This window comes from Pongo pygmaeus, chromosome 21 (genome assembly GCF_028885625.2).
Source record: "Pongo pygmaeus isolate AG05252 chromosome 21, NHGRI_mPonPyg2-v2.0_pri, whole genome shotgun sequence".
NCBI lineage: Eukaryota > Metazoa > Chordata > Mammalia > Primates > Hominidae > Pongo > Pongo pygmaeus.
The window spans coordinates 43,995,381-44,023,005 of NC_072394.2; the positions used below are offsets into that span (position 1 = coordinate 43,995,381).

Below are 27,625 nucleotides of genomic sequence, written 5' to 3' on the forward strand. Positions count from 1 at the left end.
CCTAGCTCTCACTCCAGCCAATAATGGTCATTCTAGGTTCTCTAGCCAAAAATCTCTTCACAGAAGATGTAATCTGTGCTAATGATATAAAAGCTAGAAACATAAGCCACCAACCTCCTGGACAGTCTTAGATGCCAGGATCTTCTCAATGATGTTTGCATCATCTTCTGGAGGCTCCTGGGGACAAAGATGAAGAAAAAAAGAAAATTGCTGGAACCACAGAATCCAAGAAAACAATTCTATAAGAAATACTACAATGGGTACTACCTCTTTCAAAAGTTCACCTTTGAGTACCAAGGCCTCCCATCAGGCCACAGAGTGGTCAAAAGGTCACAAACATTTTGCAAAGCTAGAATTTAAAGTGGTGGCTTCTAAGCTCTGGATACAAGTCTGTCACAAGAGCAGAGAAGTTTTTCAGATTCAATTTCAGATCTGCATTTAACATACCTAAAATTGGTCCTCAGATTTACCTTCTTTGCAAAACTACCTACATGTTGCTGCATACAATTTTCAGAAAGCTCTAAGAGTCTGGGGTCTTAAAATTGGTTCTAATATCTACCAGCTATTGACTTTAGGCAAGTCAATTAATACCTCCTAGTCTCCAAATATATTAAAATAGGAGTTAAAAATACGTATCTCACTGGATTAGTGGGAAGATAAAATAGTATTACTATTGGAAAAATGTTTTCACATACTATTCAAAATCAAGGTATAATTATTCTCTATTAAATTGTACCATCTTTCCCCTTTGTAGCTGGAAAAGGCTGTTTCACTGATCATCCTTTGAACGTAAATCTCAACTGAAAACATAAATTCCTTTTTACCCTAGATAACCATCAACACTTCTATGCTCCAATCTCCATGAAATCTCTTTCTATAGGGTATTTATAGTTAAAAACACAAAATGTTTAACATTCTTTCTAGAACCTTGAGCAGCATTATTTCTCAGTGGTTCGTATGCACAATGACCTTTTCAGATCTATTACAATATGAGACTTAAAACACCATATGAAAAGAACACTCATCACAACAACGAAACTGCCAAATTCGGTATTCTGGGTTCCTGGCTGGAACGTCCCAGAAGGATGATTTGTATATCTTCAGTCTAGCCATTCTAGGGCATAAAGCCATAAAATTACAGAAAACATCTTTTAAGATCTTAAATCAAGCTTTTCCCAGGAAAGTGATGATGGGTTAAAAGAAATGAGGAAGGCATATGGCAGAAAAGAATTATGGAAATCAGCAAGCAGGCACAGGCAGATGCTCCCGAAGGTTACAAATATTTACTAAGCTCTCTCAGACACATGGCATTGTGCTAGATGCCATGCAGAAGTTAATCCAAAACCACACACATCCCTTCTCACCACTCAACAGGAAGGCAAGTAAACTATAATTACCATACAATAGAAGAAAGGGGTGTGAATACAGATTATGCTTTTGTTTCTCTGTTTAAGTATTTGTTCTGCTTGGTTCCTAAACACAGACAGGTGGCAGGGAGAAGGTGGCAGTTCACTGTTTATTGCTGTCTTCTCCCTTTACTACATAAACCTTCAGAGGGCAGGGATCCTTGTTTTATATACCGACATAGCTAGACCAGGAAATGCATAATCAATAGGTATTTGTTGAATGCTAAACAACAAGGAAGAGGAAAAGAAAGAAGGAAATACAGTGAGGAAATAAAGTGTCAAACTCTCTGAGGCTACAGAGTACAGACAGCTATTTTTCTTGATTTATGTCACTTGATTTAAGAAGTCTCCCCCTTCTCCATACACTCAGACTTACATACTGTCAGGACGGTAACAGCAAAGGGCCAAAGCCAGGTGTACTCTAATGAGCAGCAAGGACCACTATCACTGATCTTGCAGCCAACTAACTAAAGTCTGACTATGGCAAGTGGGCAGCGAACAGGTGCTAGGTTAAAAGAAACTAGACTAATGAACCAGCTTCCTACCTCATTTCCTTCCTAAATTTTTATCCCACATTATTTATGGAGTGCTTTTACTTTATGCACTGGTCTTACAGAAGTAAATGAGATATGTCTAGTCTTAATCATCAAGGAACTATCAGGCATGCTAACATAATGCTTAGTTACTGAGGTATGGCATGCTTGTAGTACACAGAAATCTCAAGTGTACATCTTGATGAATTTTTACATACAGAAATGCACTTATGTAACTACCACTCAAGATCTAGTTATATAATTTTTCCAACACTCTGAAAAGTCCTGTGCCCCCACTGTAAGTAACCAATATTCAGACTTCTACCACCATGGACTGGTTTTGCGTATTACTAAACCTCATGTAAATGGAATCATACAGTATGTAGTTCATTTTTTTTTAACACTGTGTAGTATTTTGTAATATAAATAAACTATCCACTCTACTGTTGAGGAATATTTGGTTTGCTTCCAATTTTTGTATTACACAAGAAATTCATAGAAATTATGTCTTTTGGTGGAAAAATATGCTCATTTATCTTGGATATATAACTAGGAGAAGAAATACTGGGTTATGGGGTAGGTAGATGTCTAATTTTAATAAATATTGTCAATAAATAAATAATATTGTCAAAAATTTTCTCAGTGATTGTAAAAATTTTGACACCTACCAGCAAGGTATGGGAGTTCTGGGTGACTTGATATTGTCAGTCTTTAGCATGTTAGCCATTCTGGTGGATGTATAGTGTTGTCTCTTTAATTCACATTTTCCCGATAACAGAGGATGCTGTGCCCCTTTTCATATGCTTACTGGACATTTGGATATCCTCTTTTGTGAACCTCCTACTCAAGTCATTTGCCTATTTTATAAATTGTTCTAATTTATTTTCAAGAATTATTTTAAATAAGAGTCCTCTCTCAGATAGACAGATTACATTTTCTACCAGTCTATGGTTTGCCTTTTCAATCCCTTAATGTGTCTTCTGATGAACAGAAATTCTATATAATCCATTTTATCAATCTTTTCTTTTATGAATAGTATTTTTGTGTGCTGTTTAAGAAATGTGTGTTGCCACCAACATCATTAAGCTACATATGTAATTTAAAATTTTCTAGTAGCCACATTAAAAAAGTAAAACAGGTGCAAGTAATTTTAATATATTTCATTTAAACCAATATATCTAAATTATCAATATGTAATCAATTAAAAAATTAAAAAATATTTTAATAGTCATTTCATACAAAGTCTTCAAAATATGGTATTTTATATTTATAGCACATCTTAATTCAAACTAGCTACATTTCAAGTGCTCAGTAGGCACATGTGGCTGATAGGGTCCATACTGGACAAGGTAGTTCTATTTTGTTCAGCTGGTCTATTTGACTATCCTTATGGCAATACTGCCCCGTCTTCATTCCTATAGCTTGATTACAAAGTCTTACAGTTAAATCTTCCAATTTAGTTCTTTTTCATGACTATCTCAGGTTATGTTAGATAGGTCTTTAGAATTTTCATATAAATTTCCACCAATTAAAAAATGCCCTGCTTAGTTTTTGACTGGGTTTGAATTATAGACATCTTTGCAGTATTAAATAACCATATATGGCTGGGCACGGTGGCTCATGCCTATTATCCCAGCACTTTGGGAGGTTGAGGCAGGTGGATCATTTGAGGTCAGGAACTCGGGACCAGCCTGGCCAACACAGCGAAACCCTGTCTCTACTAAAAATACAAAAATTAGCGTGGCGTGGTGGTGCACGCCTATAGTCCCAGCTATTCGGGAGGCCGAGACAGGAGAATCGCTTGAACCTGGGAGGTGGAGGTTGCAAAGAGCAAGATCATGCCACTGCACTCCAGCCTGGGTGACAGAGTGAGACTCCATCTCAAAAACAAAACAAAACAAAACAAAGCAAAGCAAAACAAAACAAAACCCCATATGTGCTACATCTATTTGTTTAGTTCTTCTTTTTCATAGCTATATTTTTAGCATAGACGGCTTGTGTATTTTTTGACTTATTCCAGGGTCTCTAATACCTTGATGCTATTATAAATGGGATTTAATAATTATCCTTTCCTGATGTTATGTCACTAGTTTATAGAAATAAAAAATATGTATTTGCATATTGTCTTTATGTATCCATATTGCATAGTCTTTATATATCCACCAACTTAACTAAACCTACATTTATTATTTCCAATGATTTGTTAGTACATTCTGTTCAATGTTCTACTTACACAGTCACGTCATCTACAAATAATAAAAAAGTTTTACTACTCCCTTTCTAATCTTTTAACTTTTTATTTATTCTTTCTCTTTATTGTAGTGGCCAGGTCCTACATTGTATTTTTGAGTATAAATTATGACAGTGAAATATTTTTCTTACTCTGAAATTCAGGAGAGAATGCATTCAATATTGTACTACTTAATACAATATTATCCACCAGATTTTCTCTTGTGGCTTTTAAATGTTCTCTCAGTCTTTGTTTATATAGGTTTAACATATGCCTAGGTATGGTTTTGTTTTTGCATTTTTCCTGCTTGAGAGTTATCTGATTTTGAATCTACTGGTTGATATCTTCCATCAGTTTAGGAATTCTTGGTCATTAGTTGTATCTTCAAATGCTACTCTGCTCCAATCTCCTCTATCCCTAGCACTCCAATCAGAAATACTTAGAACTTTCGGCTGGGTGCAGTGGCTCACGCCTATAATCCCAACACTTTGGGAGGCCGAAGTGAGTGGATCAGCTGAGGTCAGGAGTTTGAGACCAGCCTGGCCAACACGGTGAAGCTCCATCTCTACTAAAAATACAAAAATTAGCTGGGCATACTGGCACACACCTGTAATCACATCTACTGGGAGGTTGAGGAACGAGAATTGCTTGAGCCCAGGAGGCAGAGGTTGCAGTGAGCTGAGATTGCGCCACCGTACTCCAGCTCGGGTGACAGAGTGAGACTCTGTCTCAAAAAAAAAAAAAAGAAAGAAATACATTACAACTTTTAACTGCATCGCACTTGTGTCTCTTTCTTATGCTTTTACCTTTTGCTCTGTTTGATTCATTCTTTTTCCTCTATGTGCTTTAGAAATTTTCCATTGATCTGTCTTCATATTCACTCCTCTTCTGCTGCATCTAATCTACTTATAAACCTATCCACTTGGTCTTGAATTTTATAACCTGGATTTTTCATTCTACACTGTTATCTGATTCTCTTTATAGATGTAATTCTCTGTTGGAAGTCTTCATTTTAAAGTTCATCTTGTCCATCTTTTCCTCTATTTTCTTTTCTTTTTTTTTTTTCAGACAGGATCTCACTCTGTCACCCAGGCTGGAGAGTGCAGTGGAACGATCTCACCTCATTAAAACCTCCACTTCCCGGGCTCAAATGATTCTCCAGCCTCAGGCTTGCAAGTAGCTGGGACTACAGGCACAAGCCACCACACCCAGCTAATTTTTGTATTTTTTGTAGAGAAGGGGTTTTGCCATGTTGCCCAGGTTGGCCTTGAAATTCTAAGCTCAAAGTGATACTCGAGCCTTGGCCTCCAAAAATGCTGGGATTATAGGCATGAGCCACTGTGCTGGCCCCCTCTATTTTCTTTAACATTTTAATCATAGTTATTTTAAAGTTCTTTCCGCCTGCCAACTCTAATATCTGGATCACCTGGGGTCTGCTTCTATTTTATGATTATTCTCTTAATTTTTAGCCACCTTTTCCAGCCTCTTTGAATGTCTAATTTTTTTTATTTTATGTTGGACACTGTGGACAAACAAATTGTAGCAGCTCCAAACAATATTTTCTACTACAAGTGTTTCCCATTTTCTCTTAGACAACCAGGGCGAGGGGGTGGTCCCTTTGATCCAGTCAGAGACTGAGTTGGGTCAGGACTGAGTTACTGTTTTAAGATTCAATCCACCTCTTATTTTACTGTTTTTGGAACATGAGTATCCAGGGTCACTGACTGAGAGACTGGCATGTCTTTTTTCTCTTGAGCCCTGAAACATGCTCTATGGAGGTTTTGAGCTTAGTATTTTAGTCTTCTACCCCATGCAGGTTAAAAGTCCGACAAATATCTTAAGCAAGAGTCAGTATTTTGTGGTAGGTCCATTCCTTTAGCGATTTTTTTGTCTCTTAAGTACCAGGCAACTATGAAATTTCAATCTGCCTTCTGGCTGAACTCCCAGCTTCCTGGGATACCCCAGAATTCAGCAGAAGTCTCTTGAGGAAATCCCCTTGCTTTGGGGATTTCTTTAGTTTCCAAACATTCCACGAGCCTTGTATATTCAATCCCCACCAGGGTCAGATGGTTTCTCTTCTATCCAGAACAGTCTCTTTTGTTTGGGCCAAACCTGATCCTCGGCCCACTCCCAGAACTGAGAAATGCCTCCAGAGAAGAAAACAGCCAGCCGTCGTCAGCCCACCTACGGATGACTCTTACTGTCTGATATTTTAGTTCATCTAATTCTTGTTGTTTCCACAGCTATTTGATGCCTTTAAAAAGAGCTTTTTGCAATTTATATATATATTTTTTCCAATATTAACTCTTATTACCGGAGCAGTCTAGGGCCTAGTTTTTGGGTTTCTTCTCTTTTCTATCTGTATTCATTCTCTTGGTGATCTCACTCGGTCTCGGGGTTTTAAATACAGGCGTCATCCAGCTCAGAACCTCTCCCCTGGCAATAGCCTCATATACATAATTCCTATATGCCATCTCCACTTGAGTATCTCAGAGGTATTTCGAATTTAAAATATCCACACACTAAACTCCTATCCAATCCCCCTTTCCTACCCCTTCTACCTACAGTCTTCTCCCAGCTGAGTTAGAGTAAACTATCCTTTCAGATACTCAAACCAAAAATCTTGGTGTAATCCTTGACTCTTCTCTTTCCTTTCCATACACCATATCTGACTGGCCTAGAAATCTTGTTGGCTCTATCTTCAAAGTATGTCCAAAACCCAGCCTATTTCTCACCATCTCCATTGCTTCTAACCTGGTCTGTACCACCTTCATTTCTCACCCAGATTATTCTCAAGAGTCTCCTAATTTGTCTCCCTGCTTCTGTTCTTGCCCTACTAGTCTATTCTCAACCTAACATTCAGAATGACCCTTTTTATTAGGCTCCGCTTACACTGCTTAAAAGGCTTCTCTTTTAACTCAAAGTAAAACTAAACATTTTCCAATGTTTACAAATTCTACAGGGTTCCTGCCCACCCTCCCACCTCATCTGCTATGTTTCAGTTATCCTTGTCCATTCTTCATGCATACCACGCATGCCTCTACCGCAGGACTTTGTATAGACTATTCCCTCTGTCTAAGATGTTCTTCTGCCCTGCACAACTCCCTCTCTCCTTTACCTCCTTCAATTATTTACTCAAATATTATACTTTTAGCGAAGGCAACTCTGACCACCCTATTTAAAACTGCAATCCTCACCCTGAATTCCATATCACCCTTATTCTAATATATTTTTAGAATGGCACTTACTGCCATTGATGTACTAGGTAATTTTCTTATTTAAGGTTTATTAACAGCCTCTCCCTATTTACTTCTACTCTTTGGAAGTTTTGACCTTGGTCCTTTGAACTCCCATGCCATGTAGGTTCAAAATCTGGCAAACATTGGAGGGAGAGACCAGTTGTGAATTTGTTGCAGGCTCTTCCACGAGGGCAGGAATTTCTGTCTCTTTTGTTCCTTGGTGTTATTTCCAGAAATTAGATAGTCCTTGGCATATAGTAGGTGCTCAATAAATACTTCTGAATAAATAATGTTAGGAGATTTTGCAATAGAACATGGTAATAGAAGTAAAAAGCAAGTACTATGAGAACACAGAAGCCAGAGCACTTGGGCGAATTAGAAGAGGCTCTGGAAATGATATGACATATGAGTTATATCTGTGGGCAAGCAGTAAACTTTCACGACTGCTGACTACTTTCCCCACCTGCTCCTAAGTCTGTATATCTCAGACTAGCAAGCAAGCATCCACACATGTACACACACACTCAAAGGAACAAAGTTCCTTACTACTAGATTGCTTCAAATATTTTCTTATTTTTACCTACCATGAAGAATAGATAAAGATGGTTTCTGATGATAGGATTTTAATTACAATTCAGAATATTTAACTAGGACCAAATCTAAAGAAACTTTAACACATGGATGAAGAAAGCACAGGACTTTGAATATTAAAAGAAGTCAGGGTTTAAACACTCTTCATTATAGGAAATTTTCAAGTGAAAATTAAGGAGTTTGAAGTAAAATTTCAATTTTTTTTTTTTTGGCACTGTTAAAAAAGAGAGGGTAAGCACTCATGTTAAAGAATCAATAGTGATCATCCAAATATGGAAAATGGGTTTTTATTTTATCCTAATGAAATGAAAAGGGAGCAGCATTTCCGAAATACACATCGAAGTAGGAAGGAAACTGGAAAATCAGAATCTTTTTTTCCTGAACAGAAATTGTGCGTAAGTACGATCATGTGTGTATAAACACTCAGTGTATACAGATACACACAGATATAAACTAAATCTGCTTGCCAGACACACTTCCATAACAACCATCTGTTCTCAACTGCTTGGAATTTCCTTAAATTATCCTTCAAAGAAGACCATTTTAATTCATACTCTTTTTATGTCAGAGATTTATATAATCTTAATATTTTATCCTTAGGGAAAAATTTCAAAAACTTTTAACCCTATTTACCTTCAACCTCAACCAACTACCTCTTTTACTTCTATTTAGCAAACCATAAGGAGGGAGCCTAACAAGAAACAAATCATGTTTCAAACCACAGTATTTACCGAGTGCCGTGGAATATACAAAACCAGTATCAAGCTTGATGCCCAGTTTCAAGGGGATTACACTCATTCAGGGAAGACAATATAAACATATCTGTCTTAGAAATATCCCAAGGTAAATGCTAACTGGTTAAACAGTAACTACAGTCCAATGAGAGCTCAGAAAGTGAAAACAGCATGGATTTCACAGCATAGGTGAGGTTTTAGTTGGGCCCTAAAGAACAGTGGCTCATAAAAGAGGACAGCAAAGAGAAAGGTAAGATGAAATGAGAGATGAAAGAACAATCATATAGGATGTATGATGCATATTTAGAATGCTAAGTAACCTGCCTTATTAGAGAGAAAGCATTACACAAAATGAGGAGTAGTAATGAGAGTAAACAGGTAGTGTGTGGCCACATCTTTAAAAAAAAGAACACAAAACACAGGAGTTTTGATCTAACACGGGAGTTAAAAAGTAACCATCTTGGATTTCGTGAGCAGGAGACTGAGAAATACCAGCAATTCCCCTGGTATTCTGGGAAAGTTATCCTGGTATCCAACTGGGGAGAGCAGAGACTTGTGGCAGGGAAACTACAGAAGTGTGTGCTGCAATAAACTGTACACAGGGCTCAGCACAGGGGGTGGCAGCAGAAACCAAGGGGAAACAAATACAGGAAACAACCTAAAGACAGTGTGGGAATTGGTGGTTGTACCCAGTGAAGAAATGGGAAGACTCAAGAAATTACCCACCCAGGCTGAGCTGACAGGAGCCTTATGATAAAGGGCCCCAGTGGACACTTCTGCACCGAGTCACACACGCTGGCATGAAGCTACGGCAATGCCAAATAGCAGCAAGGAGCCTCAGAAAGGAGGCCTTTCTGAGGGTTTAAGTGAGACAGAGATGAATACCAGTGAGGAAAAAATGCCAGTATAAGGAAATGGAGGAAACAAAAGCCTGGGAGAAAAGAAAAATCTCTTTCCTTTCTAATACAGAGGCTTAAACAAATCATACCAGTTTACATAATGAGTTTTAAACATATTTATTCACTCACTGAATAAGTTATTTGATAAGTTCAACTAAGTAGGTCTTTATATTAGCTACTAACCAACAGAAACATAAAGTTCTACCTATGCTAAGCAAAAATTACAATAAATTAAAAAGTGATGCCTGTTTTTGCAAAACTCTGCAATCTGATTAGGGGAACGATCAGGAGTGATCATCAAAACAGTATGGCAGAGGCACTGAAAATCAGGACCATCACAGGCTATGAATAAGTGGTGCAATGATCCCAGCTCAATCTAGACTTAGGGAATAATAATTACAATAGTGGAAAACACTATCAAACAGAAGATGGAAAGTGCCACTTCATCTGAATAGTTCCTGGGAGTAAATGTAAATTTTAGTTTATTGAAACTCTCCTACCTGAGAGGCACATAGGACAAAAAAAGATACAAATCCTACACTAACATAACTCATGGTTTAGAAGACGGAAACAAAAAACTTGGCAGGTGTTCGAAGGACAATGACAGTTAAACATATTAGAGTGCCCTAAGAGCAAAGGGGAGGGGCACTTATCCCCAGCTCGGAGGAGCAAGAACTTTCGGAAGGAGGAAACAACTGAGCTCAGCCTGCCAGGTATAGAAAAAGGCCTATCAAAGAAGAGTACACTGTACGCAGACACAGAGCACAGCACAGGAGAGCACCACGAGCCAAAGCCTTATTCAAATTCAAGTCCTTCTGTTCCAAAAGGCAAAATCACACAAACCACCCAAACTGCAGGAGGCAAAAACTGAGATAGCCTTGTCAACAGTCTATACATTGTAAATGCACCGCGGAACTCTAAAAGTTTGTGTTCCACACACCAAAATCAGTTTGACAAAGAATAAGAAAATAAAGAGTCACATTTAGGATGGAAACTTACTTCCTGCCCCTGAATCCCATGCTCAGGATTGTGCTATGGAGTGCAAAGCAGAGCTGTGATAACATGCCAGTCCTGAGCTAAAGTGAATCCTGTGTTAAGATGTTTTCGCAACTCACCACTCGGTAACCAACGCTGAGGTTGTGATCTGGGGCTGGGACAAGGGCCAGCAGTCACAGAAGTGGGTTGAGCATACTGAGAAGATACTGCACAGATCTGCAGAGAGATGGCAGTGGGGCCATTCTGGTGCTGACTCCATCCCCTTCTCTGCACTGAGCTAAAGCTAGCAGGCAGGCAGACACCCACCCAGAGGGCCCCGGGAGAAGGATATAGGAAAAAGCCTCCTCTTCTTCAATGATTTTCTGTGCCACTGGATGCGCCTTGAGATTGCCTGGAATCCTAGATGAGATTCAAGGCTTTCAGGCTTTTCGTTAGCATGGGAAATCTTTGTTCAAACTTCCTCAGGAAGCCCAGTATGTAAAAACAGTTTTAAGTGGAGCTGTTTTGGTTCTGCAGCAACGAGGACTCTACAGACCACCAATTTTGAAAATCACTCGGTAAGCCGATCTCTCCAGTCCCCTCACTGGCTGTGTAGCTTGCCCTGCATGCTAGGCCAGGCCTTGGCTCGAAGGCCAGCCCCACATGGTTGCTTCTCTGAACGTCAAAGCCTAAACCATGAATCAGGCCTCTCTCTTCCTTAAACTTGGTAAATTTTTTTGAGATATAATTCAGATTCTAATTTATGTTTCTCTATATATAAACCCTCTGTTTGCTACATCCTTAGAAGGAAAAAAAGAGTCTTAATAAGATACATAACATTTCCCAAATTAGTTCTGTTAGTTAGATCAGCTACTGCTGCCCTTCAGGTGCCAGGGGAGAAGTCATAACAACATCTGAAATATGGTTAATGGCTTAGGCCAAATGGCTACTAGGAGAAAATAAAATCCCATATAGTGTTTTAACTACCAAACCAACCAAAACATCCCCGAGGAATGAAAACCCCATTACAAAGCAATACAATTCTATCACCTCATGGCAGTCTTGCAAGTGCTATTTTTAACTATTAATATTTGCTTGAAAAGTATTATAGTGACAATATATCAAATTATTACTCTTACTGTTATATTCATTAGTTGGGTAATGAATATAACCATGACATGAAATCAACTTTTATATGCTAGTCACTGATTAACTGCTGCTATGTAACTCTGACCTGGATCGTTCTGGGCTTCAGTTTCTTCATTGTTAAAATAGGGACAATAGTCCCTGCTCCCTGCTACTTTCCATGCAAACACAGAGCGAAAGAATAGGTGGAATTATATGAAAATGCTTTAAGTTGGAGGCAAGGTGGCCGAGGAAGATAAAGTACTATCAGCTTCCATAAGACACACGAGCATCCAGGAGGAATGACAGATATTTGTGCTGCTACCGCTCCATACAGAGTGTGAATTCTGCCAAGTCAGCAACAGTGACTCCATAACAACAGACAGCCGTATCCCAGAATGTGCTCTTGGCAATAATGCCCCTTCTACATGCACAGCCTGCTTCTTCTCTTGCTTTTCATTTCTTCTCTATAAGCTCCTTGGCACAGACGTCTTTCTTTTCAACACCTAACCCTTTTCTCCTTTCTAGTACCTCTGTATTAAGTGCTAATACTATCATCTTCTTCCTTGACACTGCTGCCAATGGAAACTGCTAAAATGCAAATATAGTGGTCCTACTCCTCTGCTTGAACTCATCAATGCCCCCTATCCCTTGTCCAATCTGCAGGATAAAAACGAAATACCTTAGGTGATATTCAAAGCCCTTCATACTGTGACTGCTCCTACCTCTCAGTCCTCCTCTCTCACCACCCCTCAAATTATACCCCAGCATCCAGCCAAGATTATCCATTTGTCATATCACAGCCTGCGGTGCCATTCAGTTTTTGGGGTTTTATAAAGTTCATGTTGGAAATGTTCCTCCTAAGTCCTTGTCTTCTATACATCTGACCACTCCTTTCCTGTCCACTCCTGCTTCTGTGTAGCCTCTGTACCCAGCACATTCTTCTAGACTTGCAATACATGCTTGTTGAATTAGAGTTCCAGCAGTAATTACTAGTTCATTTGATCTCATCCACTTAACAGCAATTTATTATACAAGACTTTTACATTCCTTTTTTTTTTTTTTTTTTCCTTTGACACAGAGTCTTGCTCTGTCACCCAGGCTGGAGTATAATGACGCGATCTTGGCTCACTGCAACCTCTGCTTCCTGGGTTCAAGTGATTCTTTTGCCTCAATCTCCCAAGTAGCTGGGATTACAGGCCTGCACCACCATGCCCAGCTAATTTTTTTTTTTTTTTTTTTTTTTGTAGAGACGGGGTTTTGCCATGTTGCCCATGTTGATCTCAAACTCCTGGCCTCAAGTGATCTGCCTGCCTCGGACTCCCAAAAGTGCTGGGATTACAGGTGTGAGCCACCATGCCCGGCCAAGACTTTCACATTTTAATGAGAGACAAATAAAACAAAATCAGAGATCAGACACATTCAAATGCAATTTGTGTTGTGGTAAGTGCTTTAAGGAAGTACACAAGGGACTGAAAGAGAACATCATTGGGATGAGGGGCAGGAATCTACTTTAGATAAAAGATCAGGAAGGACCTCTCTAAGGAGATAACATTTTAGGCAAAACTGATAAACCAGTCACGTAAAGCATCCCAAGCAGAAGGAACAACAGAGGCAAAGGTCTGCGGGTAGAGAAGAACTGTTAGTTCAAGGCATTAAAAGACAGCCAGTCTTTTGGCTGGAAAGTAATGAGACAGGGAAAAATTGTTTATCTAAAAAAATGAAGAATTTGGCAAAACAAGGCGAGAGTGTGATCGTGGAGGGTCCCGCTGAGCACAGTAAGGGGTCTGAATGTTATTCCCAGTGCAACAGGAAGTCAATCGAAGGCTACAAGCAGCAGTTAAAATGATCTGACTTATGCTTTAGCAAAGGCCAAGAAGCAAGTCTGTCATCTAGGTCAAAATGACTGTCCAGCCAAAGTCAGTACCCTCATGCAAAGGCCATACCTCCGCCTGCCAGGCCAGTGTAGAGGCTGAGAGTGCAGATGTTCGACCAGCTCCAAGAACAGCAATTGTTTCCCCATCATCATCCACCACTTTGAAGTCCAGGTCCTCATTGTATTTTCTGCGCTTTACTTGCCTTCCTGAGCGTCGTTTCTGTGGGGCAAACACACCCGTCAGAGAAACTCTGAGTGAAAGACAACAGCCTACACAAAAATACCCTCATCTACATTTACTAACATGCCAAGGAGCGCTTTCTTGCCTTACAAAAGAAATCTTTCTTAAATACCACTCTTTTAAGGACTAAATTCAGTCAAAATGGGATCTAGCTGAGCAGGGGACAGAATAAAAGCTCAATCTCCAAATTGCCATGATCCACTAAAAAGAAGGGGTAGTGTCTCATAGTCCAGCGAGATGTGTTCTGTTCATCAACGGTAGTGACTTCCCCCCTTTCAGAATCTACTTCTCCTCCAATAAAACAAGGATGGGAGCTGAACTCTACCATCTTTGGGGTCCCTTCCAGCACTTGCTGGAAGCACAGATTTTATGACATGATGACAATTTTATTGTTTTTGCTTAAATTCACCATCCTTACCACGTACTTCTAAAAATGTAGTTTGAAAACTAATTAGTATCAATTTTTTGGATTTACTTTGAGACTCTCATAATACTTCTTGAAATGCTGGGAGACATCTTAAGTGTGACAAAACAAGGTTCCTAAGTCACCTTGAGTGTGATGATCTAAGGATTCATCTCTAATTAAGAAGCTGTACCTTTTAATAATCAACAACGAAACAGCCCAGTGGCTTTCCACAAACAGAGCAGCATACAGTTCATCTCTACATACTAATCATATCTCAACAGTAGAATCACTTCAGGGAACCATTTATCAGCCAGCTCACTCTCAAATATTTAAACCTTAAAAAACAAAAGCAAAAGCAAAATCCCACCTCTTTTTTCTTCTAAAAGATACCTCCTGAGCATCTCTCTTGTGTTCCTATCACTTCTTCACTAAGTTACCTCTATGATGTTTTACTTTATATGAGGGATTCCACATAAAAACCTCTCCCCAACACCACATACAGATCACCATTCTACAAACACCTAATTCCCTGCCAAATCCCATCAACTCAATGTGCTTGGCTCCTCTGCCAATCTAGACACTTAACAGCCACCAGCCCCAGTTTATAGGCAGTGAGGAGTCTGCTCTGACACCAGACACTGCTGCTTATTAATACTATGACATTACTAGCTGTCATTTTCCTACAGGGAAGAGCAGTGAGAAACCCATGAAGGTCCAGATGATCCTGGAAGGTATAGTATGTCAGTCTTATTCTAAATGAGCCTTGCAGCAGCGTGGCTCAGATAAATTGCTAAGAATATCAGAGGAAACAGAGCACTTTCAAATATTAGACTTCATTCTCAAGAGAGGTTCTCAACTCAGAAAATCCCTAACACTGTCACGGGCACACTTTGGTATATTTTTAGGAATCTGGTTTAGATGGGCAACTCCTTGTTTCCATGTTTGGCCAAACCTTCCTTACTTGTTGGCATAATGGATACATTTCTGACTTTCCCAGCATGTGGGATTACGAAAATGTCCCTGTACAGGCTGGCCTGGCACTCTGAGCACTAAATGCATTACCTGTATGGCAAAAGAGGCCTTACCTAGCTTGGCTCACAACTTCATTTTCCATATCAACTCCCTCTGCAGCCTAATAACCTGCTACTTTCCAGGAATGAGGCAAATACCACTAAAAAACTGGGATATCATTAGTATACTGATCGGGCTAGGGAAAAAGACTACAGTCTACCTGCTCACCCACCAAAACGGTAAAAGCCCAGCCCAGGGCTAGGGAGTGTGCTAGAGAAAGGCGTAGAGGAGCAACACGATCAGTGTCAGCCAGATCCCATCCAGCAGCCGTAATCTCCACCAGGCCTCCCGGTCACAGCTGTACCTGGCTGTCTGTAGACTCAGTGGACTCCTCAGGACTCCGCAGAGATGGGTTCGTCAGGCCCTGATCCAGCTCTAAACTCTCCACTGTAGTTTCACTTTTCCTTTTTCCTTTCTTCTTTTTCTCCACTGGGGTTGGTCCTTGCTCCTTGCTACAAGGAGAAATTCAGAATTAAAACTGTTGGGCAGTTTTTAAAACTAAGATTTCTCATGTGATCAACGTCATGACATCACATCCTGGAATTCTAGGACCAGGGCAGGCTTTAATGGGGAATCTACAAGAGTTTCTTCCCAGAAATAAACAGAAACATGGGAAGAAATATCTACATGGATCAATGCAGAATTCACTTTATTACACCCCATCATGACTATTATAGCTACAATTAATATGTAAGAAATAATATGAACATCTCCAAAAACTTCACTATCAGTTTATACAAATGTCTTCTCTAGGAAGTTCAACTGCTTCACAGATACTAAGAATCATCAAATTACAATCTCCCTTTAAGTTTCTTAGGAAGAGACATCTCCCTAATCCGTCACCATCCTCTATTGAGTACATGTTGGACCTAGTGTGAACACTAGGCACTCAAAAATGAAGAGAACACTGCTTCTGCCCTTGACGAGCTTACAATTATGAAAATCCTACAGTTCACCTACAACCACAGCCCAAGGCAGTACATGAATGCTTCCTCAGAGAGGTAGAGATGGGCCAAGTCCATCCACCCTGCAAGGCCCTGCTAAGATGGCAACATTTTCTCTAAAAGGCCTTTCCTGGCCTTCCTAGCTGGTAAAATCTCTTTCCTATATTCCCAAAGCACTTCCAATTATACTTTGCTTAAATGACCTTTCACCAGAATTAGTTGTTAACTACAATATCAGGCTCAGAATTCACTAACTACATACAGTGCCTGGATCTGGATCCTCTACAGTTGCTCAATAAATATTTGCTATCCTGGATAAATGAGTATTTTATACTTCTCTGATCTCTCTTATCAGACTTGAAGTTCCTAGAGGGCAGTATGTGCTTGACTATGTTTTGTATTCCTCAGAGTGAGCAGTCTTATGCTTTATGCATAGTAAGTATTCAATTAATATTTAAGCAAGCCTTAAAATTGCTTTTGAAGCAATGGATAGATGGATGCATTAATGAATGGCTATGATTAACTGTGGATGGGGAGATTTGAGAACATGCATTTGAGCAGAAATACATATATATGTATATATAAAAACATAATTCTGACAGACAGTAGTAGGAATAACAATAACTAATGATTGCAGCTAATACTTCATATAATAATTACTATATGCAGGCACATTCTTTTACATGAATTATTGCCTTTGCTCTTCATAACAGCCCTTACTGTAAAGCAGATGGTAATTTTTTTTTTTTTTAGACGGAGTCTCGCGCTGTTGCCCAGGATGGGGTGCAGTGGCGTGATCTCTGCTCACTGCAACCTCTACCTCCCACATTTAATTCTCCTGCCTCAGCCTCCCCTGTAGCTGGGATTACAGGTGTCCGTCACCACGCATGGCTAATTGTTTTTGTTTGTTTTCGGTATTTTTAGTAGAGATGGGGTTTCATCACGTTGGCCAGGCTGGTCTAAAACTCCTGACCTCAAATGATCTGCCCGCCTCAGCCTTCCAGAGTGCTGAGATTACAGGTGTGAGCCACCACACCCGGCCAGCAGATGGTATTCTTATTCTCATTTTATCTTGAGGAATCTGAGGCATGGTAAGGTTAAGTTAGATTTCCAGGGCAATAGGGTTAGTAAATAGCAGAGACAAGATGTGAACCCGAGTGGAGTCTGTGCTCTTGATCATCATAGCATTCTTGGGGAACAGAACAGTGTTTTGGATACATTTAGTAAAAGATAGCTGGCTGTGTGTCTGGATAGCAGGGCAAGTGAACAGAAGCACTATGTGATGGAGCTCAAAGGAAAAATCAAGGGTGCACCAGGCCAGGAAGTTTAGACTTCATTCTGCGTGAAAAGGGCCATGAAAGCAGGTCCAGGAAAGAGGGAATGAAGCCTTTCAAGGGTGGAAATGCTTTGAAAGGCCCAGCAGGAGTAGAACCAGGAAGTCTTGGCAAGTGACAGAATGTGGGGGACAAGAAGAGCCAACACTGGTACTTCCCATCAGGAGAGTTAGTAGAAAGTATGGGGAAGAGAAGGAAACTGGATGACCTTGTTCAGAGGGGTGATCAGCACACGAACCAGCCAGTGCTGATCGCTAAATCTGCCTGCTTCCCTCTTGAATACCCGTCACCCTTCATATGTCCCTAACCAGGTCAGCACAAACTCTGCCCAGCTTCTATTCCCCAGGCTGGAGACTGGCTTGCCTACCTACCAGGAAAGTTCATGATGAAAGCTATTTGCAAACTAACACAGGAACAGAAAACCAAATACTGCATGTTCTCACTTACAAGTGGGAGCTAAATGATGAGAGTATATGGACACATAGAGGAGAATGACACACACTAGGGCCTTTTGGAGGGTGGAGGATGGGAGGAGGTAGAGGATCAGGAAAAATAACTAATGGATACTAGGCTTAATACCTGGTGGATGAAATAATCTATACAACCAACCACCATGACATAAGTTTACTTATGCAACAAACCTGCATTTGTACCTCTGAACTTAAAAGTTAAAAACAAAACAAAACAAAACTATTTTGATCCAATCTAAAGAACTGAAACTCTAGGGGTCATGCCATTTTTGAGGATTACCTATTTTTAACAAGGGACTTGTACCCTTAAGCAGGGGAAAAAGCAAAAGTTCTTCCATTTCTTATCAGTTCAGAAGAGGAGACTCAGGTAAAACAGTTTTAAAAGATGCTAAATTTTCACATGAGTCTTTATCTCACATTATGTGGCTCCTCATTAAGAAAACTGCATGGCAAATTACATTCTACAAAGTACTTATGAATTCCATGTCTCATCCCAATCCCATGAGGGAGCCAGGACAAATAATCTCCACATTCCAGATGAGGAAAACTGAGATTTAAAAGCAGCAAATGCCCCAAAGTCAGCAGCAGGGCAGAGGCTTACGCTCAGGTCAGCTGAGTCACAGGAAATACAAGTCATGTATTTTTCCTCTTTTTTTCTAAAATCCCAGTCTCCCTTTTAGTAAATGTAAAAACTTCAAATATCCTTTAATGTTATTTGAATCTCAAAATAATGGTTTAAAAAATCAGCAACATTCCAATGACCCAAATATATAAAATTCACAAATTCATAGATGTTGATAGTTTTTTATAGCTCTCTTAGAAAAAGGTTTAATTCTTTGACACAAATTTAAAGAAAGCTTACAATATCCCAAAAGTCACCCTAATAATCGCATGCTCAGTGGCCTCTGAATCTTCTGTAGAATCTTAAATCTTTCTTTCCAGCATTTGAAACCAATTTCATCTACTTACTAAATGTAACTTCATTATATTAGAATACTGTCTGTATATGTTTAACCTTCATTTTAAATATTTATTGTGTGTGTATGTGTGTGCGCGCGCACGTGCCCACATGCTAGAATCACGTGCTTCACTGTGGAACATCATACTCAAAAGCTAAACCAAGCCCAAATCATAACTAAGGAATAGAACTTCCTCAAAATATGACACTTTACTAGGAGACTTGTGTGCATTTTGAGCAACATGTTAAATGTTGAAAGGAGGGAGGAGTCATGGCAAAGCACTTTCCAAGTCAAGCCTGAGGAGCTACTAGATTTTCCCACACAGAAGCTGGGGGTCAGGTAGCCTGGGAATACTTTCTCAAATATTTGTCAGTAAAATAGGAAAATACCGGCTGAAACATGCTCCCTTATTTGCAGGTAAATAAGAAAATACTCTACTTGGGAAATCTTCAAAGTGATTTTTTGGAGGTTACCTTTGGCAAGAGAAGCCATTTTAATTTCCAAAAATTCTTTCTGGAGCTCTTCTGATAAAGGCAAGTTTCAGGAAGAAAAGATTCCTTGTAAGCTTACAAGTGGGATCTTCAAATAGGATACTAAGAAAATATCATCTGAATTCATCCTCTGGGAAGACCAGATAAGGTATATCTTTCTGCTCTTTGGAAAAAGTTTTAAAAACCTTATGCTTGAGAGTTTTATCAATTGAAGACATTTTAATCTCCAAATTGCTATACCTATAGATGATTTGGCCCATGAATGTTTCTTTGCTCCTTGAAGTTCCAAGTTCTTCAAAAATAATGGATAGACCAGGTGTGGTGGCTCATGACTGTAATCCCAGCACTTTGGGAGTCCCAGGCAGGCAGATCGCTTGAGCTCAGGAGTTCAAGACCAGCCTGGGCAATATGGCGAAACCCCGTCTCTACAAAAAAATTCAAAAATTAGCCGGGCATGGTGGCACAGGCCTGTGGTCCCTGCTACTTGGGAGGCTGAGGTGGGAGAATCGCTTGAGCCTGGAAGGCAGAGGTTGCAGTGAGCAGAGATCATGCCACTGCACTCCAACCTGGGTATCAGAGTGAGACCCTGTCTCAAAAAAAAAAAAAAAAAAAAAAAGTGGATAAATAGGATCTAACAAAACTACATATGCAAATAATCTTTGACTCAGCAATCTACTTACGGAATGTAATCTAAAGATATATCACACGATATAAAAACACATATTCATGAGATTATTTATTACAACTTTTTTGGTAATTGTAAAATAATGAAAACTACCCTATCTAAACATAAGCGACTGAATAAATTAGAATATATATAATGTGATACTAGACAGCTATAAAAACAATTAAGAAAGAATTCTACAAACTGATAGGGAATGATTTCTAAAGATATATTAAGTGAAAAAAGCAGTGTTAAAAGAGTATAATATGCTACCTTTTGTGTAAGAATAAAGGGAAAATAAAAAAACATGTACGCATCTATTAATTAACACAAAAAGAAACACAGGAAGGATAAACAAAAAACCCCACAATGCCTATCTACCTACAAGGGGTAGGGGAGAGAACAGCAGCAGGGACACAGGAGGGAGTGACACTTCTCTGAGTATACCTTTGTACACAGACCTGACTTTAGGAAATCTGTTAAAGTTCTACATATTAAAACATAAAAAACTAAAGATGAAAACAAGCTGAAACAAGTGAATCCATGTATGTTTAAAACAAGTAATATAACTGCACCTCATAGAGAATAAAACCTCTTCCACTAATTGAAGAACACAGCATTTGACTACATACTCTCCACTTCTGGGGGAAGGGGAAAGTACAGCAAACCAATTCTGAAATTTTTTTTCTTGGTAGTTATATGGTGAAGTGACTCTGAAACTATTTTAGATGTGGTATAGGATTAAGCAAACGAGTAAATGTATTGATGTTGGGAACTGGCAAATATGAAATGCTATAAGGCAAGGGAGATACTGTGAGATGTATCTCAGCTGCAGGCATCATCAGTTGAACTCATGAGTTCTATAACATGTATGAACACAAGCATGTATATGTGCATATGTATATGTATATATACACGTTTATGTGTGTAGATATATGTATGTATATACATGTGTACATATATTCATATGTGCATGTTTGTATGTATTTTCCCCCTAGTTTTGACAACAGAAAGGGCCTAAGAGCAAAGATGCCCCATCAGCAATGAGTACACCTAACACTCAGATCTTGGTGTTGAATACTGAAGCTCCTCACAGAAATGGCTGATTCCAAGGCTAAAGCAGGGAGGACAGAGGATGAGCCTGAAACATCCTGCTATGTCAGGAAGTAAGAGGGTGTTTAGAAAAATAAACATGGCATGTCAAAACGACAAATAAGTCAGCCTGAAGAGCTTTCGTTGCCCAAAACTGAGACCATCTGAACACCAAAGTAACTGAGGACAGTAAAGAATGATAAGTCATTGAAAACAATAGGAATCTATACCGATGAGACATACATAAATAATGAATAAGGGATAAGGTGGAGCTCTTGTTTACTACAAAATACAAATGGTAACTGTAAAGGAAGTGGTAGAGTTAGAAAATCATTTTGAGGCTGGGTGCAGTGGCTCATGCTTGTAATATCAGCACATTGGTAGGCTGGGGCAGGAGGATGGCTTGAGGCCAGGAGTTCGAGACCAGACTGGCAGCATAGTGAAACCCCATCTCTACAAAAAAATTGGAAAAAAAAAAAAAAAATCAGCCAGGCATGATGGTGCATGCCTGTAGTCCCAGGTACTTGGGAAGCTGAGATAGGAGGATTGATTGAGCCCAGAAGGTTGAGGCTGTAGTCAGTCATGATTGTGCCACTGCACACCAGCCTGGGTGACAGCCTGGGTGACACCAGCCTGGGTGACAAAAAAAAAAACAATATCACAAACAAAAAAAACATTTTGTAACCAACGTAGAAAAGATGGGCATGGTGCAGAATGATCAAGGGATGCTAAATCTTGGGAGAACGATGTGAAAAGAAGCAGGATATTTGCATGATCTTAAAGTGTCTCCCTGCAGATTACTTATAAGGGAACGAAAAGAATAACCAGACAATGGTTATAGAAGAATAAGAACTTAGGAAAGACACACTGATGTATTTAGGGACAAAAAGGCCTGACATACATAACTTGTTTGCAACTGGTTCAGGAAACATGCGTGCACGCATGTGCGCACACACACACACACACACACATAAAGATATTTATTAAAATAAGTTTATATATAAGTGTGTGTATATATATATACACACACACTTATATATAAACTTTAAAAAATAATTTATCTTGACATACATCTATTCCACTGCAGAAGTAGATACTGTGTTTGGCATCTTTTTTTCTGACAACCAATACTGACTATAAAAGAGCTCTGGCAGAAGGTCAGACTGGGCTATGGTACCCTATTCCTTTTACCATGGTGGTTGGTCCAGGATGGACACATGCCCCAGCCAGACTAATCTGGGAGTCCTTCCTTTAAAATACGTATATATTTATATTTTTGCCTGTTTCTTGAACACTTGTCAAGGTTGTTTCTTGTGAAAAGCACCTCAGACTCATATATATATATAATATATGTACATATATAATATATATACACTTATATATATATAGACTCATATATATTATATATATATACACATACATATATATATATGGCAGGAGTGGGTAGGAAAATGAATCTTTCTTCCTAGGTCATGAAGTTGTTAAGCTGTAAGCCCACAGCTATGGGCAGCCATGATTCCAGCCTTGAAAGGAATGCAATCGCAAAGGATGGAGTGGCACCCAGACAGGCGCAGGGGGTCACTGGAGACAAACAGCCTTGGTCTCAACTAAACTTCCTGGTTCTGATTCCTTAAGCCAGTGAACCTCATCATCATTTTTTTCTAACTTAAGCTAATTTGATTGGGTTTATGTTACTTGTAATCAAGAGAGTTCTGAATAATACAAAGGCCTAATACTCCCACCAATTAATGGCACAGGAGCTTGAATCAAAGCAATCTTATTTCTAGAATCCTCTTTTTTATTAATAGCTTTCAGAGTTAGAACAAACTAACTTGCAAGGAAAAAAAAAGGAAGAAATAACATTTTTGAGAGTCAAAGTAACTATTTTTTACTCAAACTTGATTTTACAATCAAACATATCTCCACTTTAAAGAAAGTACCTACTATGCATTTATGACATGCAAGAAACTCCCAATCAATTATATCATACATGCAGGACAACTATTAGTTATAACCATCAAAGCTTTTATCCTGTCTTCCACATGGCTTCATCAGCCGAGAAGATTTTGCGCATCTTTACTTTCTGCAGTTTGTCCTAGGAAAAATTAGTTTTTTTTTTTTTTTTTTGCTTTCCAAATAGGGAATTTCATTATAATATTAAAGCGCTAGGATTTCTCAAACTTTCTCTTCAACCATTCCAGTTTCTAACCTCCACGTTTCTTTGCTAGAACTGAGAGTTAGGAAGTGAGTGCTGAATCTGAGTACGAGGAAAAGATCCGGGTACATGTCACGACACCGTACTACTATGAATCTTTTATGGCCCTGTCCCCATGGACTCCAGGTATTGAAAGCTCTTATCTACTAAGATGCATTAATTCAAAATGATTCATCTTCTCATTTTAAAATTAAAACCTTATAAAATATCCATCAGAGCCTTACGGAAAGAATGAGTTCCTACTACAGCCACTGAAAATAGCTCAGGATCCCAATGACTGCCTCCAAAGACACGTAGAGTCTCAGGAGTCCAGTCCAGGAACCACTACTCCACTCCAGCAACAACGCTTCAGAGAAGCTTCCAGCACTGACCTTCCTATAGGCTTTGATCCTCTTCCCAGGAGTACAATACTGAAAACATGGATATCACCTTGAAAAAGCTCATTTGCACACTTGATTCAGCTTTTCCATAATACCCGTATTAATTGAGTCTACATGAGTTGGTATCGATTTTTTAAAGATACTAGTTAAAAGAAAAAAATACAAAAAGGTCCTAATTATTTTGGTACAGATATAATCTGCTGTAGATAAACTGTGAACTAAATCTGCCCTGTCAGTCCCTTTAACTGTATCATCAACACCTTCAAAACAGAGATTACAGAGGTTTGTGATATTGTCCTAGTAAAAAGGAAACAAAGAGAATTACTTCCTCTTAAGATGAAAAAGCAGAGTTTTACCAAGTAGTCCTATTAAAAGTAATAAAAGCAATTGAAAATAAAAATTTAGAAAGTGTAGAAGAGTTTCAAATAAAAAGTATAACCCATCCTTAGTGCACCAAATCCCCAGAGAGGATCACTTTTGACTGATGCCTCTCTAACCCCAAATACACTCATGCTTCTAGTTCATTATTTATCAACATTAAGCAATGGCTACTGACATCCTGATAGGAAAGGTGATGAATTCAGATCTTATATACCTCCCCTATTCCTGTCCCTACTCAGTATTTTCATTGAACTCTCTTAGTGGAGGCAACCACATTTTAAATTTTCATTAATTCTTTGCTTTTCTGATTGCTCCTCTGTCATGACCCATTCTTGTGTGGCAGACAAAATATCCTCAATCTGAGGATGTTAATTTAAAATGTGTTCATTCTTTTCCTTGAATTATTTCTTTTGATGACAGTTGTTCTTTTCATTCTTCCTTTTCCTGCTTTATGTTGCCCCTTTTCCCTTATGGTCTTGTGCTCTTCAGTACACTGATTTCCTATTGAAAATCAGCTAGGCTGGTAATACAGGTGCCTGGTGAGGCTCTCCTCTGCTGCCGAGTAAACTGCTTTCTCTACAAGCCTCGTCCCTGAATAGGAAGCCTGGCCTAGGACTCTGCACACATGGCAAGACTTGTCAAGTGGCTGTCCCTCCCTTCACTTTTTAGGGTATGGGCAGGGAAGGGCAGAGAAGTTAGTGCCCTGTACCCCCTTCCTGTGGGTGTCATTCCTTATATGGAGCCCTAGCCCCTTCCCCAGGGCAAACTGCCCAATATCCTTAGAGTAATTGCCTGAGTTCATCCTGGAGCTGACAAACCACACAGCCATTCTGCAGACAGTCCCTTAATCAGCCACCTCCACTTCTGGCCTGCCTCCAATCCCTCCTCCAGAGCTGCCTGCTCCACTGCAAGGAGGAAACACTTCTATCTTTGCTGCAAACATAGCGCCTGCATGAGCTCTGAGCTGGGACTCCCTCCACACCATTTATCCACCAGTATGATACCACTGGACTTCTTTGTCCAGAAATTCAATAATAGCTCTCACCTATGAAAAATTTCTTCCCCTCTGTTCTTCCTATCATTTCAGTGAGATTTGGATAAGAGGTGAAAATGAAAGCAGGCTGCATGTACCATCTTAAAATCTGGGAGCACCTAAAAAGAACATTTGTTTAAATGTCTTTTGGTCTTTTTGCTTTAAGTCTTTTCTCATCTATTAATTTCTTTAATAACTGGATCAATACTCATCTCTTCCAAGGGACTCCCCAGACCAGAAATAACATACTCTTTACCTTCGAAATCCTTTCAGCTACTCTGTATGCACGTTATATCAGGTTTTTCATTTGTTTATATTTTTGCCTGTTTCTTGAACACTTGTCAAGGTTGTTTCTTGTGAAAAGCACCTCAAACTCATAAAAGTACCTCAATGACTAGTCTCACAGATACTTCCGTGACACTTTGCTTCCTTTCCCTATAAAAAAAAACTCATAAAGCAAGACACAGAAGAGGCAATAAAAATATACTGGATAAATGAGTAGGCATTTATCAAGCATTATTATTTAGTAACTCTTTCCTTACAGATTTGGTAAAGGTCTACTATGCACCAGGCCACAGAGTAAGCACTTCTGATGCTCTTAAAAAAAAAAAACAAAACCCAGAAATAAAGACTTAGTGCAAAGCTTCCAAGGTGGGTCTCTGACATTACCATTTAGATTTCTTCCCTGGTTAACATGAAGTCCAATGGGTTCCAAGCTCAGGGTCTCTACTGAGGACTCATACACAACGTTATGTCTTCTTTATTCTGATAAATGGTCACAATGTAAAAACAAGTCTCCCAACAAAAGAACCCCATAAATGTAATCTCTTGAACCTGAAATTAGCCTCAATAAAGATCTCTCTAAACAGAGATAGCTGATTGACCTTCAAATAAATGAGAAAGAGCCACCAGCTCTTGGGAGGAGGAAAGGTAGTTGAGTTCTACTACTCTTTCTGCACCACACAGTTATCAGCTGACTCAGCGGCAATCAGGCAGCTCAAATGGTTATGTAATCAGAAGGCCTGGGGTTTAACACTTTGCAGAAGCAATCATCACAGATGAAAGCAAAAAAAGGTAAAATGCTGGATTTGGGAGAAAAATTTGCTCTGGGTTGACAAACCAAACAAATGAGGATGAAAAACTGAAACTGGGGCTGATCACACCAACCACTTCTTTTCCTCTTTTTGCTTTTTCATTCCTAGCAGATGTTACATATAAAAACTTACACAGGCTCCATTTTTCCTGTGATCTTTCACCTGGGAAACATGTTTCTCAAAGGATAATCTAAGAATCAGTCACACTCTAATTACCTGGGAGAATTTTGAACTGCAAATTCCTGGGTTCCACCCCAGACCCAATCATTCTCTCTGGGGAATCCACTTTTCTAACAAGCTGTCCAGATAGTTCCCTAGGCACAGCAAAGTCTGTGGACCAGAGATCCAGGTAGATAGACCTCCACTTGGGCCAGCACACTGACTAATTTCTTGACTTGCAAGAAAGAATATGAACCATTCTGATATGGGTGGAAATTCCAAAGCTTATCCTCTGCCCTCACCAACAACATGAACACCAAAACTCAAGACCCTAGCTTTTAAAAGCAACATTCAGGCTGGGCACCATGGCTCACGCCTGTAATCCCAGCACTTTAAGAGGCCAGGCAAGCAAATCACTTGAGGACAGGAGTTCGAGACCAGCCTGGCCAACATAGCAAAATCCCATCTCTATTAAAAATACAAAAAATAAACTGGGTGTGGTGGTACACACCTGTAATCCCAGCTACTCGGGAGGCTGAAGCAGAATTGCTTGAACCCGGGAGGCGGAGATTGCAGTGAGCCGAGATCACGCCACTGCACTCCAGCCCGGGCGACAGAGCGAGACTCTGTCTCAAAAAAAAAAAAAAAAAGAAGCAACCCTCAGCTCAGTCAAAATGCTTGGCTCCCTATGTGAGAAAGGGCAACCTAAAGAGCTGGCCACAGACCTACTCCTCAGATACTCCCTGGATATAGAGTAAAAGAATCAGAAGGCTTCATACACAACTGAAATGGATCATCTTTCCTGCTCGCTCAGCTGTGCCTTAATGCCACGAAGCTGACTTTTTACTAAAGGCTATTTCAGGAAGAAAAAAATGAAATTCACAGGCATTTAGAAGCATTAGATGCAAAAACTATTGTTGAGCACAGTATCCACTGCATAACAGTTCTTGCTATAATCTGAATTTGTCCCCCAAAATTCCTGTGTTGGAAACCTAATCTCCAATGCAGCAGTGTCGGGGGTTGGGGTCTAATAAGAGGAGATCAGGTCAGGAGGCTCTGGACTCATGAATGGATGAATATTGT

At 39.5% G+C, this 27,625-nt stretch overlaps 1 protein-coding gene across 3 annotated transcripts in view; it reads right to left on the minus strand.

Moving 5' to 3' along the window:
• CHD6 (chromodomain helicase DNA binding protein 6) overlaps window positions 1-27,625 on the minus strand; it is a 220,455-nt gene that overhangs the window by 100,659 nt on the left and 92,171 nt on the right. For all 3 annotated transcript variants that reach the window (XM_054467364.2, XM_054467366.2, XM_063659588.1), the window contains 3 exons: window positions 15,631-15,778; window positions 13,679-13,828; window positions 115-177 (listed from right to left, as the gene is read on the minus strand). In XM_054467364.2, coding sequence (XP_054323339.1) covers window positions 115-177; window positions 13,679-13,828; window positions 15,631-15,778 — 361 coding nt within the window. The remainder of the gene's footprint in view (window positions 1-114; window positions 178-13,678; window positions 13,829-15,630; window positions 15,779-27,625) is intronic.